Source organism: Anopheles stephensi, chromosome 2 (assembly GCF_013141755.1).
Source record: "Anopheles stephensi strain Indian chromosome 2, UCI_ANSTEP_V1.0, whole genome shotgun sequence".
NCBI classification, from domain to species: domain Eukaryota; kingdom Metazoa; phylum Arthropoda; class Insecta; order Diptera; family Culicidae; genus Anopheles; species Anopheles stephensi.
Window position 1 is genome coordinate 75712258 of NC_050202.1, and position 18421 is coordinate 75730678.

General features: G+C 45.8%; 1 protein-coding gene across 8 annotated transcripts in view; it reads left to right on the forward strand.

Annotated features, from left to right (window-relative positions):
- Positions 1-18421, forward strand: part of LOC118507665 (furin-like protease 2) — a 191770-nt gene that overhangs the window by 133148 nt on the left and 40201 nt on the right. For 7 of the 8 annotated variants that reach the window (XM_036046442.1, XM_036046443.1, XM_036046446.1 and 4 more), the window contains 3 exons: positions 3387-3491; positions 3573-3764; positions 11101-11235. In XM_036046442.1, coding sequence (XP_035902335.1) covers positions 3387-3491; positions 3573-3764; positions 11101-11235 — 432 coding nt within the window. The remainder of the gene's footprint in view (positions 1-3386; positions 3492-3572; positions 3765-11100; positions 11236-18421) is intronic. The other variant, XM_036046449.1, reaches the window with a different exon arrangement.

Below are 18421 nucleotides of genomic sequence, written 5' to 3' on the forward strand. Positions count from 1 at the left end.
CAAATTAATCCACAATTTACGAGCTGAAGCCCCATAGCTCTCACACACAGACACACATTGCTCGGTCCAATCTCTCCCTCCCCTATCGGGTGGACTGATTGTGAGGCTTCAATTGCACAATTCCAACTGCTGTTTCGCGTTTTTAACTGTGTTTTTTTACTGCATCTGAAAGATATGTTGCAATTTCTCTTCCTTGTGTAAGTATGATCGAGATGTCGACTGCTTGTTGGCTGCGTTGTTGGAGTCGCACTACAGAATGGGAAAGGTGTTATTTTGCGCGCGTGGAATACAACCCAAAGCCCAAACTCATTTCAACCCCGTACATCCCATTTGTAAGAGTATTATTCGACAGAGAACCAACACAGGGGTGAAAAAACGATCATACACAGCTTGGGCCAATTTTTCCCCATTTTAGCCGTTTGTTTTTTTTTTTTTATCAGAAAGTATTGAATCACTCGATTTTGTACAGCTTTTTTGTTACTACAGTTTCAAGTTATGTTTCCTTTTTTATAGCATAAAACCTTAAAACACAACATAAAACACTGTACGAAGCGGCAAAAAAATCATTCCATTAGTATCTCTCTCTCTCTCGGTCGTGGCGCGATACAGCACGGGAAAAGGTGGTGTCGGTACTTTGGCGGTAGTATTATCACGTGACTTTACCAGTATTTTCTGTCCGCATTTTGGTTGCGCGTACGCGCCGGAAGAATCATCTTCAGTTGAAATATTGCACTTTGATTGCCGACCTTTTGCCCGTGGCCATAAATAATAGGTTCAGAGCGAGCGCGGGTTTTCAGGTTTTGTTTTCTCCACTCGAACCGCGATTGCACAACGGGAAAGGGAGCGAAATATGAGCTCAGATTTTTGTTTTTATCTGTTACTTTAATGGTTTTTCTTTGTAGTGTGTGTATTTAAAAGTATTTAATTTATTGTTGAATAAAAAATTAAGCATTCGTTAAAGCTATGTGCTCTGGCTATCCTTTCAGTGCTCCAACAAACCTTCTCATTAGTTTATAACGCGTCTTTTGAAGCATCCACCATCTTCCTCATCAAACGTCGCAGCATCGAGTGCTTTACTTCTGCAAACTTCCGTGACCATAAGCGGATCGAATGTCGCTTAACGATCGCTTCCGGTTACCAGCGAGACCTACCTACGTCCTACGTTCAACAATTGTCCAACCAGCGGGTGGAACTAATTGTCCGTCTTGCTGTGTCGTTACCTTCGTAGGCAGCATGATTGAGCTATAGCGTTTCGTCGACTTTACATAAAACTTGTTACACGGACGCAATCGGTTGTAAACTGGTCTGATGATGCCCTTACAGAAATTAAGTCAATGGTGTGCAAATGACAGAGGAAGAAGGGGTGATGACGTTCGGACTGGTTCCGTCGGCTGGGACAGCTACTTTGGTGGTTGATGAGACTGGATCAATACAAGCCACGATAGGGGGGCATCAATCGTTTGCTTTTCCAGGCTGATGATACCTGAAGATAATTATTCATGCTCCTGGAGTTGGGCAGTATGAGAAAGATTACGTCAATACAACATCACTTTTTTGTGATGAAGAGGGTCGATAATGAGTTCAACGTCCAGAATATTTGTTCGGATATTACTCTAATTTTAAAAATCCTACATTGGGGAACGCTAATCTTGAATTCTCCTATTTTATACGTCCTTCCATAATCATAATTTTGTCTACGTTTGCGGAACTGCATTGCAACACATATTAAAGCATCAGCATCGTTACACGCCACGCTACTGCTTAAACCGAGAGCGAGAGTTTAGTCGAGAACCGGTTTGCCTCTCGCTTTTTTTTTTTTGTTTTTGTTGCTCCGCATAGTCTGAAACTGAAAGTTGCTACTGCATCCACGGCCATAACATGATCGGACCGATGAAGCTGATTGCAATGTTGCATCAACTGCATACCGTATGCGCATTGGTTCATTGGCTGGCACAGTGTTAAATAACGATACGCTGCAACGGTCGGTTGCAGGGATGGAAGGCACATGTGCCCCAGCCTGCGTCTGCGTCTGGTGCAATGGGTCGTAAATGGTTAACCACTGCTGAAGTTGATTTAATCCGGTAAATGAATTATGCTTGAGCAACCAACCGGTGAAGTGTCTCGGAGAAAGACATCATAATTGATTGATGCTTGCGTGTTTAAGCGTTTTTTTTTCTCCAATATATCTTCAAAACTGCATTTCTGACGCCCATCAGTGTATTGTTTATCTCTTTGCCTATTTTTAATTTTCTTCTGAAAGTTTTGTTTGAATCGATCACCACTCAATCATTTAATCAACACTATTGCGTTCGCTAGCTGAACCAGTTCCCAAGGATCTTGCTACAAAAACCTCTCTCAGCACCAGCTTCATTCACGCTGTGAGATATTCATCTTGAGCGCAAGTACTTACTTAACTGCCCTACATGATCTAACAAAGTCCCTTCTCCACCCCAACGCCCAGCATTAGGTGTCAGATGTGAATATAGCATACACACCTCCTGTGCCGGTCGGAAGTGCACTTGATTTTGCTAATAGAAACCCACAGCCCTGAGAGAGAGCCTGTGTGTGGTTGAACAGCATGAGTGGTTGGAGGCATGCATGAGTCGAAAAACACGAACCAATCGTCCCGTACCGGCGGACAATCCTGCCAACAGTAAAATTGTAGCAATCTTCCTCGCTACCATAAATATTGGTCCATGCCGGGACGTGTATCGTTTAAATTACTTGATATATTGGAAAATAAATCAAATAGCTCGAGATTTCCGAGATCCACCGTATCCCGTATCCTTTCGTCGTGCGGCGGGAGTGTTGGGCAAATCCTTTTCCAACACTTCCCTGAACAACGATCATGATGATGTTCCAGCAGTGCATCCCTCTGCTCGGACTCACCCCTTTTCCGCTCGAAGATTGTTATCCTCCTCATGTCCGTTTTCCTCTCATCGATGGGAGGGGGGGAGGACACTTTTCCTGCTGCTTGCCAATTTCCTGACCTCTGCTGCAGTGGTTGCTGGCCGACACTGGTATAGCTATTATTTTCTCACGCTGCATCCATGCCTTGTGCGCTTGCAGGCGGGCATCGTCTTCTTGAAATAGTTGCAGCGTGTAAGACGTCCTAGCATCATTCACGTACGCTCTTCGTACGTGCTTTTCCGCCTGCAAGCTCGGCAAGTACTTTCCTGCAGCTAGTGGAAAGCTCGTCTTAAAATGTCGAACAAGAAGAAGCTCCCGGCGTGGCAAAGATTTTCCCTAGTCGTATTAAAGCTGTGTGAGTCGATTTTCGTTACTGATTAAAATATGACATTAAGAAATGGCGAGCGAAAGCAAGAAAAAAAAGCTTGTGGATTATTCAGTTCGATAATATTTTCTTTCTTTTCTTACATTTTCAGATCGGTCCCCTAAAAGGCTACTATCTGTTTCACCACAATCACGTGCGCAAACGTTCGCTAGATCGTAGCGAAGTGCATCACAATGCTCTCAATACCGAACCGGAGGTAGGAACGCTGCAAACGAATGCATAAGAGATTGATCAGTTTGAGTTGCTTTTTCTACAAAATTTCCTTCTTCGTCTACAGGTCCGATGGGTGCAGCAGCAGCACGAGAAGCCCCGATACAAGCGTGACTACAGCACGTTCGATCAGGACTTTGTGCGATTTCCAGGCTTCCGGTCGCTAGTGTCCGGTGCGAGGATGGCCTACCGTGACACGAGCACCCACAACATCTTTCCCGATCCACTATTCAAGGAACAGTGGTACCTGGTGAGTGCAGTAGGTGTTCTTCTCCATTCCGTTCAACTCATTGTGTGCGTGCGTGGATGTGTGTTCTTGGCTGCCACCCCCTCCTCCTTTTACTAATGTTTGTTTGTTTGAGCTTTTTCATTATTGCCACACTACGGTTTCAAGCTTTTTTTGTGGATATTATTACCAATCATTTGCCTTACCGCGGGTGCTGTACAAACGCTTGCATACATTTAGGCGTAATTTGTATTTTATTTCCTCTGACTTTACAAAACCAGAAAAACAATCCGATTTATGAGCGTAATTCAACGCATCCAAAAGTTTAAAAAGGATTACAAAAGCTGCTTCTTCGAATTAAAGTACAGCTCACGTGAAATGATTGCTTTCCCTGCTACATTAAAGCAAATTCCTCACCCTCACGTCACGATCAGCTGTGTATCAATTTCTCATTCCTAATGCTAATTTCATTTTTTTCCCCTTCACATTTGCGTTTGCCAGTCAAACGTTCTTATCACGTTTGCACGCCGCCGAGGTTGCGAAGTAATTTGTTTTCCCGTCTTACGTACCCAGCGCCCGGGGTTGAGTCAACCCAACCCCCCAGGAGCCAAGTTTCGTGTGCGTATCAAAGCAAACACGCACCGGCACCGTCAAGCTACAGTCAAGCGTGTTGGCTTAGAAAGGAAAACAACCCAATGCGTGCGAGAAGAAAATGGTCTCCCACCACGAAGGTGAACCGTTCACACCGACGAACGGGATGGTGACCAAAAAAAATCTGATCTAAAAAGATAACCAGTTACAATGCGCGCTAAAGTCTGCATGTTCAGTGTGTTCAGTGAGAATCGCGTCACTGGGTGTGTGTGTGTGTGTGTGTGTGTGTGTGTGTGTGTGTGTGTGTGTGAACTTTTTCGCGCCCTCGAGCTTTTGAGTCTGCCAAAAAGGGCGCGTTTGCAGACGGGTGGAAAATATAATCATCTACAAATTCAACAAGAAATATTTAGCTCAAATATTGTTCTTGTGAGGAACGAGTTTAAAAGGAGCCGAATCATGACTTTTGCGCCGCTCGTTGATGAGCAGCTGGTGGGTATGTTTGTATTCGTCGGCGGGTTTGCTCCTGTTTTCATTTTTGTTGCCAAAGATAGTCGCTCGCATCGTGAAAATCTCCAAAACTCGAACGGTTCTAAAGCTCTCAAGGGCTTCCCTTGCTGATATGGCACCGTATTTGTTAACGACGCACGCGATGTACGTATGATGTTTTGAGCATTTTCTTGTCTTTTACGGTACTTTTCACACATCCCATCACCCAAACACTCGGGCAACCGGCACTCAGCTACTTCACCGAGCTCAGCTACGAACCGTTAAGCTTTTGCCGGGCCGACCTTCGCTAATCCTTTCGAAAATGGTTCTACGATGTTTGACTTTGGCTCGAGAGCATTTTTGATTTATGTATTTTTCCTACACTTTACTCGAACGCTTGCTAGCGTAGCCATTTGGCCAACAGAAAAAAAGCCGGCAGGAGTTTTGCTCCGTTCGCTTCGAAATGTGATATCATGCTTCCGTGTCGTTTCGTTCGTCAACATTCTTCTGCTGCTGCTGCTGCTGCTGCTGCCCTTAGCGACACATCTGGTTCGGGTGTAAACGCCCGCCGGAAGCAGGCATTCGAAAGCATCCGCCGGATGGAATGCATTGCATGGATAATGCGTGCGTGTGAGTGTGTGTCACGAGTTACATGAAGGAGACACACAACACACACACACACACAAAAGAGGGAATAAATTTTCTAGTCGGCTCAACAAATTCGCCAGACTAATGACTCCCGCTCTCGGGCGTGCAAGAAGTCGCGTGAAAATAAATTTTAAACCATCGCGTGAGGTTGGGTTTGTGCCTAAACCCTTCGGCCTTCTATTACATCCTTGGCGCCGCGCTCAACCATCCCCGAGCACACCCGTTGGGCAAAAGAGTTTCTAATGGGGGTGGACGAAATTGAATACCGATACGCAAAACCAACACTCACACCGGCTTAACGGTTTGAATTTAATTACTTTTTGAAAACGAGATTTCGGGCAGTCAACTTTTTCTCGAGCAAACAGGCTAGGAGTTTTCCGTGTTTCCTTTCCCAGTGCTGTTTTCCCTGTGCTTCCATGCCGTAGCTCGAACCACTTTCGGTTTCGGTTGCGCTTGGTTTTCCACCGTTGCTTTGGTGGGGAGGAGTTTTTTTCGCACGGTCGGTCCCTTCATGCCCTGTATTGGGGTGTGTCACAAGTTACACAAAGATAGAAAATAGGCTTCTCGTTATCGATAGGTTCTCCGGCCGTCTTTTGTTTGCCAGCGTTTTTTTCTCTCTCTCTCTCCGCCAACACGCGGGTAGGTGAAAAGCGTTTGTTAAATACATTTCACCAAAGGGATGGAAAAGCCTTTTTGCCTGGTTTTCCTGCCCGGTTTCTGGTTCCGGACCCGGTTTCCCATTTCGCCGGTCGTATATCATAAATTTCTACTCGCTCTTCATTTCTTTACCACGTCTTGATGGTCCGTTTTTATCATTCCATCCCGTCTTCCCACTGTACGCTGAAGTAATCGTTCCAGTCTTTTTGGAAAAAAGGCTCGTAAATATTAGCACCACCCGAAGTCTGAATCCACAGGAAAAGCATCCCGCTTCCTTCTCCGTTTCGCGTTTGATGTTGCGAAATTGGCAAAGAGATAACTTGCCGCTTGTTTGAAAGTGTCATCAACAGCCTCGCGCCTTGCAGCGTGCGCACCCGACCGAACTCGGAAGTGCTCTCGCCGTATTGAATCGGCACAAAAAGTAACATAAATTTTCCAGTTAGTTTACCATTGCCGTTGTCCTTTCAATCCTTGCTGGTGCTGATTCCGAACTCCGAAGCTGGCTTTCCCATCTTACATATCTCGCGTCGTTTTTGTTTGCTTGTGAGCCTCATTCACACATCAATAAATTTACAGAATGTTACATTAAGACGTTTTTCCTTCGGGGTGTCTCTTGTTTTTTTTTTTTTTGGAGCGTGGAAATCTTTAGATTGGAAGCAAGCATTAGTGTCAATTCCGGTTAGGATTGTGCCATTTTTTCTCCGGGCCAAATTTCTTGCCCACTCTGCTCTCACTTTTCGGGACAGCTTTGATTTATGACAAATTAAATAGCTGATACTATCCGGACCGTTCATTCCCTTCTTTAGAAGCGTTCCTCTCTTTTTGCGCTAAATGAGAAGTGAATAAACGTTTGCTCGGTTCACTTGGAGTTTACTCATGAATAGGGTACAATGTTTGAAACACTGTTTAATTCATGTCAATTTTGAATTCAACATATATCAATTTGTGACACATCAATCTCCCATGTCTTATGTTCTACCCTCAGACCGAAGCTCCAATCGCTACACTAACCGAACGTTGTTACGCTTAATTTTTGTTGATCAATTTGCACCGAGCTAATGCAAACGTGTAGCAGCTGCCCATAAATTGAGCAACAATTGAAATGAACACCTCGATTCCCTCCGTATGTTTATTAATCGTCTCAATCGCCCGCGGGGCTTGGAGTGCTTTACACAATTTACACACTCTGCCACGCGTATCGCAGCTAATTAGGCTCGTCGGAATTTACAGCCCACTGAACCTCTGCAGCAAATGACCGTGCAGCCTGACCGCTTCGGCAGCAAGCTTCCCCTAAACTTCCCACCGGGTGACAATTAACCTCGCACAGGCCCAATACATTAGGCGGCCGGCCGTTAGCGTTTGACGAAGGTATACGGCTAGCCTAGGGGGGCCGTGTGGGAAGGTGCAATCGCTTGTGGCATAGATCGAACCACACTCATGATTTATTAAAATCCTACACCTGCCCTGTCCCGGTGGTTTTCGGGCGTGCGTCTTCCAGTGAAACTGGTGTGCCATACCAGTGTTTAATTAGGCAGATAGAGCGCTGGGTTGCAAAGGGTTTCGGAAAGGGAAAGCCCGGACGCCAGATCATCTTCGTGAAAGCAGGCTGGATCAAATCTAATAGTAATACCGACAATAAAGTCATTAATTCCAACGATTTATCAAACGGCCCGAAACCGATCAAAACCGGGGAAGTAATGCTTCGGTAGAAGGGCTTTTGTTTGACATGTCGCGCACTTACCATATGCATGTCCTTTCATGTAAATCATATTCCAAGGTGGGATTAAAAACGGAACGCTACGCCCCGTGCGCAAATCCCACCCATCAATCTGGAAGTCAGTGTTGCAGTGTTCGATTTACATCGGACATAAATTATCACAGCACATTCCCCCGTATGGTGGTGGTGGTCGGGCAGTGCGTAACTTCTGTCGCTACTGTCGACCGGTAATAAAGTGGCAGGATTCACCGCGAACGTTTCCTCTCAAGTGTATCCGGTCACATGATGTTTTGCAAGAACGGATTTCACATCACCATCACCATCAATAAAACAGTGCGGCCCGATGTTGGGAACTGACCCGTAAGCGGTGAAGAAGCTCTTGCTGCTCGAACCGAACGTGAAACAAACTGCACTATAATTACGAAATAATGTCCCTTTCATATCGGCGCACACAGGCCGGGGAATGGTGGCGATGGTGAAAGGTGATTGAATTCGCTTCATAATTAATGTGAAGTTTATGCATATTACCGCTGCCAGAGGGAGTTTTATTTTGAGCAATGACAGCAGCAAAACAAAATCTAAATGCAAACCCACCAAGCGGCACAGAATGGGAATGCAATGGGGCATTTGGAAATTCTGGTTCGGTCGAAAACCGAAGATGTCGTGCCAAATTCTCTTACGAGGCTTTTTTTTCTTGCTCACCGCGCCTTAAAACTTTTCCCTCGTCCACGAATCAGTATGATTTATAGCTTTAAAATGTGATCCCGAAAACTCATTAAGCAACTTCGCCCATAATTCTAGTCGTTGGTATATTTTTTTGCATGTCTGTAGCGGATGTTTGTATAACTACGCTACGGTGTCGCTTTTCGTGTTTGCAACATAAATTCATCATGAGATTTTTCCCCCCTTTTTGTTTATGATGCAATTCTTAAGCCTAATGAAAAACGAAGTGTGCAATCGTTCTGTGGCGCATAAATTGCACAATGAAAAAGAAGAACCAGATATGGAACGCTGTCGCAGTTCGTGGACAAACATACAGTCTTACATGTTGTTTGTTTTCCTTCCAGCCCTTCCTTCAGACTGCCTTCCATCCATCCAGCCAGTGCCATAAGTGAAATTGTTTTCTCAAACCTATTTATGTTTCTGTCGTTTGTACGTGTGTGTGTGTGCGTCGTGTAAAACTTTCACTCCACTTTCCGGCATTAGCGCGAGGCTTGAAAAAGCGGCAAAATTTGTACATTCATGAGCATAAACTTGATTTCCAAACTATCAGCGCGACACGAAATTTTGCAACATTCATAAGCTGTTGCTGGGGTTTGGGGGCCTGTTTGAGCAGGAACACACTGTTTGCACTGCACGGTGTGTCTCGGGCGAGAAAAGTTGCTCCTGTCACAAACAAAACAAGCACGTGAACGTTTTCCACCGAACGAACGAAAAGGAATTTTGCTTCCCAACATTTGCATACCGAGCCACCGACGGTGTTCTACACATACTTTTTGAGCGCGATCTTCCGCGGCTCGTGCGAGTGTCATGTGGATCGACCAGCGCAAGACGATGACTATCGTCTCGGTGAAAAGTCATCACTAAAATGTCCCACTTTATGTGGGACGCCTTGCGCGGAACGGTAAGACATTGCAGCGTTGTGGAAACGTTGTTTGCTGTGCCGCCACAAGAACAACACAGCCGTAGTACAGGAAAGCCGATTAGCGAAAAGCACAGTCGGGAAATATTTTCGTACGCTCGCGGGACTGACTTCCCGGCGTGTAGTGTGGGGCGATCCACGATCGAAAGAAAGAGGAAAGAAATTGGGGCTGGGTATGTTGCAAGCACACGGTAACGGAACGTGGGACCGCCTATCTTGCGTTTGCTCAAATCCAAACGACATCCAGATAAACTGAACCACAATTATAGGCATGGCAGGAGACGCCAAAAAAAAGGATTTTTATTTGCGTTATTTGTTGGCTTGCTGGCACCTTAGTTAACTTTAGAACGCATGCGATGGTTGAATGTTTTCGTGGTCGGAGAGCCAATTCGATACTTGATTTTAGTAGCTTGTGAGAGGAGGTAAATAATTGATAATTGCTTCAAGAGTTTATGCTCGCTGTTAAGAAACTAAATAAACGATAGCAGTCGTGAGTAAGGATCGTTATATTCACATAAGACATCGTATCATACATTCTTAAAACCTTCAGCGATGCGTTGAAGATGCTTTGAAGCTGTAATACTTCGCAAAAATAGAAACCATTAAAATTGTCTTCAAAATAAACAGACATGGAGGAAAAATGCTATCATAACCCCACCGCTAGCTTCAGAGAGCCATAATCACATGGGACTCTGATGTTTTCTGTTCCTCATAACCAGTAGCCCATACAGCATCATAAAAGTTCCATTAGATTGCTCTTAAGGATAATGCAAATTCATTGCGTAAATTATACGCCTACCAACGGGCGCAAGGATCCGGCTATCCAGCACTGATTTGAATGGTGGTTAGAAATGTTTAAACCCAAGACCACCCGGCATCCTTACGGCAGCGTACGAGCGAGTGCAAGACGAGTTTGGAAAGGCGACAAACAGTGCTTGTCGACAGATTTAATCAGGCCACACCGTACGTACGAGACAATGGCGTTTGGCCATTTTCTTTTGCCCGCTTCCGCTTCCGTCCGCCCGCCCACCTCCGATTATGGATCAGCATGGTAATGATCCTTGCGGCATGAACTTCTGCTTCTGTCACAAAACTCCTTGAGTGTGAGTGTGTGAGTGTGCGTTTTTTTTAACTAAATTAAAATGTAACGGGCCCTTACACATTACGCATTCACATGAGCGGTCACCCCGGAGCTGACCCTTTTTCGAATAAGCTTAAGCTTTGGGGGAAAATCTCCATCTCCGGCATAGATTTTCTGTCTTGCTCTCATTCTCTCGCAAAGAAGGGACGCAATAGCATGATGTAAATTTGTGTGCTGTGTCCTCAATATCCTGTCTTTACTTGTACTGTTGATTCATACGAACAAGTCCACTTTTCAACGGCTGACGGCCGTTCGGCCGGGTGGCACTCCAGTCCCGGCACACGATATTGTTTGCCTTCCGGCCGTTAGTGGGAAATTTGTGTTCCGGACAGTCTTCTTTTAGCTAATGACAACTTAAGCGCCCGAACCTCCCATTTCCTTTATCCCCCAACCTCCCGCTTCACCGCTTCCGCCATGTGCTGACGACGACGCTGGACAAAGATTTACTGATATGTGCGTGTCTCTCTCTCTCTCTTTCCTTTCACAGAATGGTGGCGCCAAGGATGGACCGGACATGAACGTTGGACCGGCCTGGCAAAAGGGCTACACGGGCAAGGGTGTCGTGGTGTCAATTCTCGACGACGGCATCCAGCGCAACCATCCGGATCTGGCTCTCAACTACGTAAGTAAAGATTATTTGCATTTGCAGCTCTCACCAAAATTTAATCATCCGTATTGCCATTAAGCACATTTGAGTTGTAAAGCGTATGGGAGAGTAAATTTCCCTCTTGCTCAATGCACGATACCAGCAAGGCCGTATTATTGGGTTTGCCGAATACTTTGGAAGCACAGATCGCACAGATTGATGTGCTAGGGGACAAAAATTCTCAGAAAAGACATGCTGGTCTCGATGGTTGCATTTTTAATCCACCGTATGAAATCTATTCGCTGCGAATCACTCTAAGCGCCGCTCGAAGCTTTTGAATTGTCTGTTCGATTTCCGGTTCAATATCAGTAGTCATTTTGGCGATGGCTTCAATGGTGTGCATGGCGTTTTGATGAACAGAGACTACTCCGCACAAACGGACACAATTCCGGAACCGTAAACAAATAGCCAATGACACGCGCACGTTTGAGCTATATTCCTATCATAATCAACACACACACGCACGCACATATTCGGTCCCGTGTGTGTTTCGTTTGCAAATATGCTTCGGCCAGAAAGCTTCCCGCCTGGTTAATCGTCACGTGCATAACTATCGCCGGCACCGGACCGGAGATGACTTGAAACTTTCCAGCACTGACCATCGGAACGCGTACGTAACGTCAGGCACGACTCTGGGATTTGGAGGTTTCCGCTTCAGCTGCACTGTGTACATTATCGGTGTATCGTGACGCTTTCGCCGTGTCCTGCCGTGTGATGTGGCACAGTCGATGACTCACGAGATTATATATCATTCATCGGACGGGCGCACAGCTGCCTAAATTGAACCAGCGGCCGAAAGCCGGTCCTGGTGGACATTCCCAAAACTTCCCGTACAGCATTCGCAGTGCACGGAGGCTCTAGTTCGAGTGGTAACAATCAGGCTTCGGAAGCTTCCGCAAAAAAAAAGGCATCAGTTTTAATAACAGTATTGTGACGGCAGTTCGTTCACACTTTTGTTCGTTTTATGATGGCCAAAAATGGTGGATAGCCTACCGGCAAACTAGCAATCCGCCATCGAGACAAAGCAATGAATATTTATAATCCTCGGAATGTTTGTATCCTGATACAGGATAAAGCAAAGAAATCGATTGCGATCGGTTGAGAAGAACATTTGTGGCGTATATCGGCATTCAAACAGTTTCAACACACAACTCCACATTCCTATCGCTTTAATCGCTTTCTGGTCACATCCAGTTCCCTTTATTAATGTGCGTATTTACTAAGTTTCCATCGAACGAAACTGCACAATTGATCATTAGCGGTTGTCTGCATTCGAAAGCGAATCGAGTTTTCCCTACCCTTGTCACAAGCCATGTACTACAGTACCACTGTTCCGGTTCCGGAACGTTCTGAATGTTCTACCCTGCCCACATCGTTCTGCCGTGCTATGGTTGAGTTAATTATGAAAATGAAGTAGCTAGGCTCGGGTGCGCCCGATGCTGCCCCATAGATCAGTGCACTATTAAAACGCGCCTGTCCACACCGGAAGTCGCACTTCCTCGAACGATTCCGGTAGTGAAATGATAAAGATGAAGAGCGGCGTGTGGTTTCCGTTCGTTCGTGATGCATGCGTGCCCGCTCATCGGACGCCAATTGTGCTCACTTCCGCCACAGGAGAACCGTTCGTGTTGTGTTGTGCGTCAGTGGCGGAACCGGAGAAATCGATACTAATCAATCCTGCCTCACCGACCGTGGCAGCAGGGATGGCCATGGTGTGCTAGCGTAAATTTCAATTGATTATATTCCGTAGGATATTCCGAGTTGGCCAGGTTTTGTTTGATGTGTAAAATGAGTTCTCAAAATGGTGTGTGGCTAGTAGCTACACAGAAGAAACAGAACGATATTGCTATTATGAACTCCGCGATTGAAATAGATATCCAGAAAAGCGTGGTTTTAACTGCGATTCAAAACATAATGATTTTGGTTGTCATAAATATACACAATTCATAATCAAAAGCTCAAACTTTGATCGATTTAAAATCTGTTTCTATTTTGATTTACTCTATTTACTGTACTCTCTAGTTAGTGTTGACATTATTATTATCAATCCATACATCTGCAACATCCTCCACCCCAGCAATTCAGTTACTTGAACAGTCCACCCAACACGACAAATCACGACAAAGCAAACAAATTCCATTCATCCGGCATCAGCGCCCAGCCATAACAAATGTATGGCCCGAACACTCACTCTTGTTTCCGTGCGTAGCCCGATTCTCCGAAAGCCAGGAAAAAAAGCCAGCCAGCATCAAATTCGATAAAAGCTCTAAAACTCATTATTCAAATTAACCTCCCAAAACCGTTGCCACACCCCAGCACGAACCTATCGCCGCCAATCCATCCGGTGGCATTGGTTGGCGCGTTTGAAATCGTGTCCGGGCGGCATTTGCCAAATAACTCCCATTCCCGATCACCCGACCGGGGGCAGCATACCGTGCGTACGCATTCCTAGTCTCATTCCTTCATCATCCGATACTTGTCAAATTAAGACCCATGTAAATGCCACATTCCCACAGCGGTGGTGTGGTGCGCGGCACGAAGCGCGGCACGTGAAGTCAGTTTTCCATCCACAGCTTCGCTTCCCTTTGAAGTCGCGTCTGCGGCACCCAGCGTTTCGTGCTTGCCAGATGATAAAAGGTTTCGAAATGAGAAAACGGCCACCCAACCCACCGTGTCCCTGGCCACCGCGTTCCTGCCCGAATCTTCACCCGCCCATTCATGACCAATGGCGCGAAATAGTCTTGAATTGATGAAAATGGGATCAACTCATCTTCGCGGGGATTTGTGGCGGGGGGGGGGGGGGGGCGCTCTTCATTCGTGGAAGGGCTTGGCCGTAGACTCCGGTTGTTGGGGGTCCTGCTTGCGGTGTTCATGTTCAAACAGATAAGGCGACAAACCGATCGAACCACCACCACCATCGCTGGGTTCGCCAAAGTCGGAAAGCTTACGGCGGTACCAAATTTATTCAACTACCTAACGATTTCCTTTCGATTTTTATTCACTCCACATCGCGCCTCTGCTACCCGAAAGGGACGCAAAAGCATTCGAACCCCTGTAGGAGGTGGTATCGGCCTGTCCCAGAAGAAAAACTGCACAGGAGATAACGAAATCCGATTCCCTAGACCTGATCAGCTGATGGCATTAAATTTGCTTTCAATTTTCACGCGCTAACCAGTACCCGGCCGGTACGGTGTTAAAGTTTCGCTCTAGAGTTCTCGCCTTAGCTGGCAAACGATTGTCTTAAGCTAACCTTGCCAAACAATACCGATCGAGACACGAGTAAACAATTGTGCTGTACATTTGCACGGGCTATGCAACAAAAACACAAAGCGATGATTTATTGATGTCGCCACGGAGCCACGCACCACCCGCAGGGTAGGAATTTTTCACACTGCTTTGGTGTTCCGACCCTCCCCTCCCGCCAGGATCGAATCGGATTAACGATGGAATCCATTTCATTAGCAAAAGCATGCCGCCCCGTTTATCTGTTGCCCCATTTCTTAGCGAATGGTGTCGGATGAATGTAGGTGAATGTTGTGTCAATTGGTAATGCATCACTTGGGCAAAGCCGTAATTCTTTGTAATGACTTTTCAATTTGTTTTCGGCGAATTGATTTTGACGTTCCCTGGGTGAAAGACGGTGGCGACGACAAACGTGCAACTGGTAGATTTAGATAGAGCTGGGGATTTTATGAGCAGCAGCAGTAAAACGGATGATTATTTATGGTATCAGTTCATTAAAGAGGCTCTAGTGCGATACATTTGTCTTGCCTATCGTGTCGTTACTGTGGTGTGGTGGGAACGGTTTATGTGTGACCGTGTAACGACTTACAGGACCTGTTATCTATCTGCAAGCAGCTTTAAAGAATATTAAGTACAACTGTAAACATTTTTACAACGTGTCGAGGATCCTGACACACAAAAAAACTAACTCCAAACTCCAACTGTCACACAATATAAATTGTGCAAAAGAATTGCATCACATTGACTTCTTAATGCTGTACGGAGCGACGCTAGTGCTCCCTCGGGTACCATTCAGGTCAAGCTATGCTCGCTTGTGTCATTGCTGCAAGTTGACTCCATTCACGTTACCCGTGTTGCATCCGGTGCTAGTTCTTTGTCCTTAGAACCGGACCACTTTAACATTCATCCATTACGGAGGAGAAGTGTGTTGTGTGTTGCTGTGCGATTAAATTTCCTGTTCCCATTACAGCATCAAGTACTTCAAATGGAATCTCATGGAAAACTGTGCCAGACAACAACACATGCACACAAAAAAATGTAGGAGAACATTCTGGAGAGCTGCTGACAGTTTGCTTTTTAGTTTAACATCAGCACATGAAATGGTACATTTATAATCAGTACCTTGGCTTGGTACCTGGAAAGCAACTCAGCGCTAACCGAAGTAAACGTAGCCAGCTTGTTTGTAAACTTTTTCCAGCCTATTCCGCTGCCCCTGCAACCTTCCGCACCTTGCTGCTGTTACCGATGCTAATCGGATTACAAGCAAGAAAACGATTGAAACACTTTTATCTTTACCTCTGCAGTCAGCAGTACTTCTTGTGCTGTGATGACACACCCAAGCGTAAACAACAATAAAGGGCAAGATCTGTATCTGTAAAGAGTTCACGCACACGTGTAGTACGTCAAACATGCTTTAAATATTTCATGTTTTACCTGTCGACAGCGTAAGGTAAGCGGTACGCTTTGGGCACCCCTCTTCCGGTTTCTGAAGCAGTTTTGTTTTGCAAATTTTTAAGGAAAATATAAACAACAAACTCTGTCCCCCCGATATTGACACGCGCAGTCATCGGTTCCTATGTGCCGGTTGATTTTCTTTGAAATCGAATACTTTTATCCTGCTGATAATACACGGAAAAAGTTCGCGACAGCTTAGGCCCCAAGCAGGCCCATCGGGAGGGAGCGAACGTTCTGTCAACTTGCAAATATATTACAAACCTCTTTTGTCAATCAATACATAAAAGGCCGTTCGAAAGACGTGTTCGACTGGGAGAGCGTTTATCGAACAGGAAGAACTTTGTCCTGAACTCAAAAGTACTTCAATCGCAAACCCCAAATCATTACAGCCGTTTGCTTCTTTTCGACTTTCTTTTTTCTTCTTCAAAATGCTTGCACCACTGTTTGATGCCTTGTTCCACGCACTCGCGCGTACGTCATCTGGCGTCATCCCGCTTAGTCAAACACCGGTGGTCCGGGTTCGATATCAGCTCAATTTATGCTCATTACTTCTGCTCATCATCTGACAGCTGTTTGCACAGCAGGGGCACGGGGCTGCCGAAAGTCACGAAACTTGTAGCACTACAGACGCTCAAGAACCGAACGACGCTTTTGCCCCACTCGACTCGTACGAGCGGTGTGTGTGTGTGTGTGTGTTTGGGTATGTTTCCATAAGCAAATGAGCATGTGACGATGACACGTGCTTCAAAGTTCGATGAGAAAAGTTCTGATTTAGATAAATGAAACTCTGATGTGCGTATGTGCCCTCTGGCATACTTGTACCTGGTACCTGGAATGTGCTCCAAGGGGGGGCAGTGTTATTGAATTCCTCTTAATTTTGTCAAATGAGAGCTAGCAGCAGCTTGGGACGCTGACACCGTCGTCATCGGCATTTGCAAATTTATGCTCAATAACCATCGAAGATAACGCCTCTGCTCTTGTTGGATGGATGTTGTGTCTCTTGGTGTGTGTGTGTGTGTGATGCTTTGACAATATGTCTGATGATTTCACAGAACTCGATTAACATAACCTTTGTTAATTCGCCACAAAAGATTATCGCAGGTGTGATAATAAAAATAACTTCCTTGTAAACTGCTTTTCAACTACTTCTTAGCAGTGAATAGGCCAGTCTAGTGTTACTAACCAAAGGAGTTCTGCCTAAAAATATGGAATGAACCTTTTGCTATTCATAGAAACCAAGGTCTGCTCATGCTCTGTCGATCAGTTTCAACTCAACCCCTTAAAAAGGCTTGAAGGGTGTTCTTTTAAATTTTCCTCCCACCAATAAAATGTTCAACGCCACCTCACATCCTAAATGGTTGTAATGGATGGAATCAATAAAATATGATGAGCATCACTTTTAAGTTATGACTTCTCATCCCCAAAAACTTGGCCGATAGTTTTGAACGCTGGTCTGTAAACATACCATCGCCAGCGATGTTAACTCAGTGCTGACCTCCACCGGCAAAGAGTTGCCGCCTTCGCAGGCGCACTTCATCACTCCACACCACTTGACACACCGGCCACGAAGGTTTCGCCAGTCAATCAATGAAACTACCGAAAAGTCCTGTAAACGAAACTATCAAATTAGCTTCACCGTCAGCCGCCACGAACCGTTTCAACATCGTTGACCTCTCACTAACTATAATCGAACCTTCTTCGTTTGCCGAAAAGGAGAGCGAGTGAGTGGGGCACGTTTTTCCGGTGCTTTTCCGGTGCTTTTCCAGCACTTTTCCCAGCAGCGGGAAGGGAAACGGGTGGGAAAGCTCCCCACCACACGCCACACACGTCCGTTCCGGTGCGGAAATCAGGTGGGAGAAAATTGAGCGCAAAAGCGTGTTGGGAAAAGCGGAGCCGTGGTCTGGTTCTGGTGTGTAGCGTTTTCGGGTGCCACACATCCCACATCCGACACATACACGTCTGCACACACTGGTACAGCGGTTCGCTCCAAAATGTCGACAGGCCAAACTTTGACAGACAGGCTAGCATTGGGGCTCTGGTTTTTCGGGGTTCGGGTTTGATCCTGTGTATGCCAGAGGGAACGCTGAGAATGTGTGCCTTCTGCCTGCTGCCTTATGGGATACGTCTCTGTTTTTGCCGGCCAAGATGGATGTTTTCTTTCCCGTCGCGCACCGTTCCCACCGCACGCTGTCTACCCGCTTCGAAGGCTTTTAGATTTCAACAGGGCTTCACTCTTCCAGTACACTTCCCCATTGTGCTGATGCGGTCCGGTAGGAGGTAGAGCGTTAGTTAGTGCTATTTGTTTGCCTTTCGACTTCGGCCACACATCAGCAAAACGTGCCTGGTGTGTTCGGTACACACTCACACACGATCTCCGTGATAGACGATCGGTATGTCTTTCGGTGCTCTTTTCACCAGCTTCTTCCTAATCTATTTTCCAGCTGCTTTCGATGCCAAACTCACA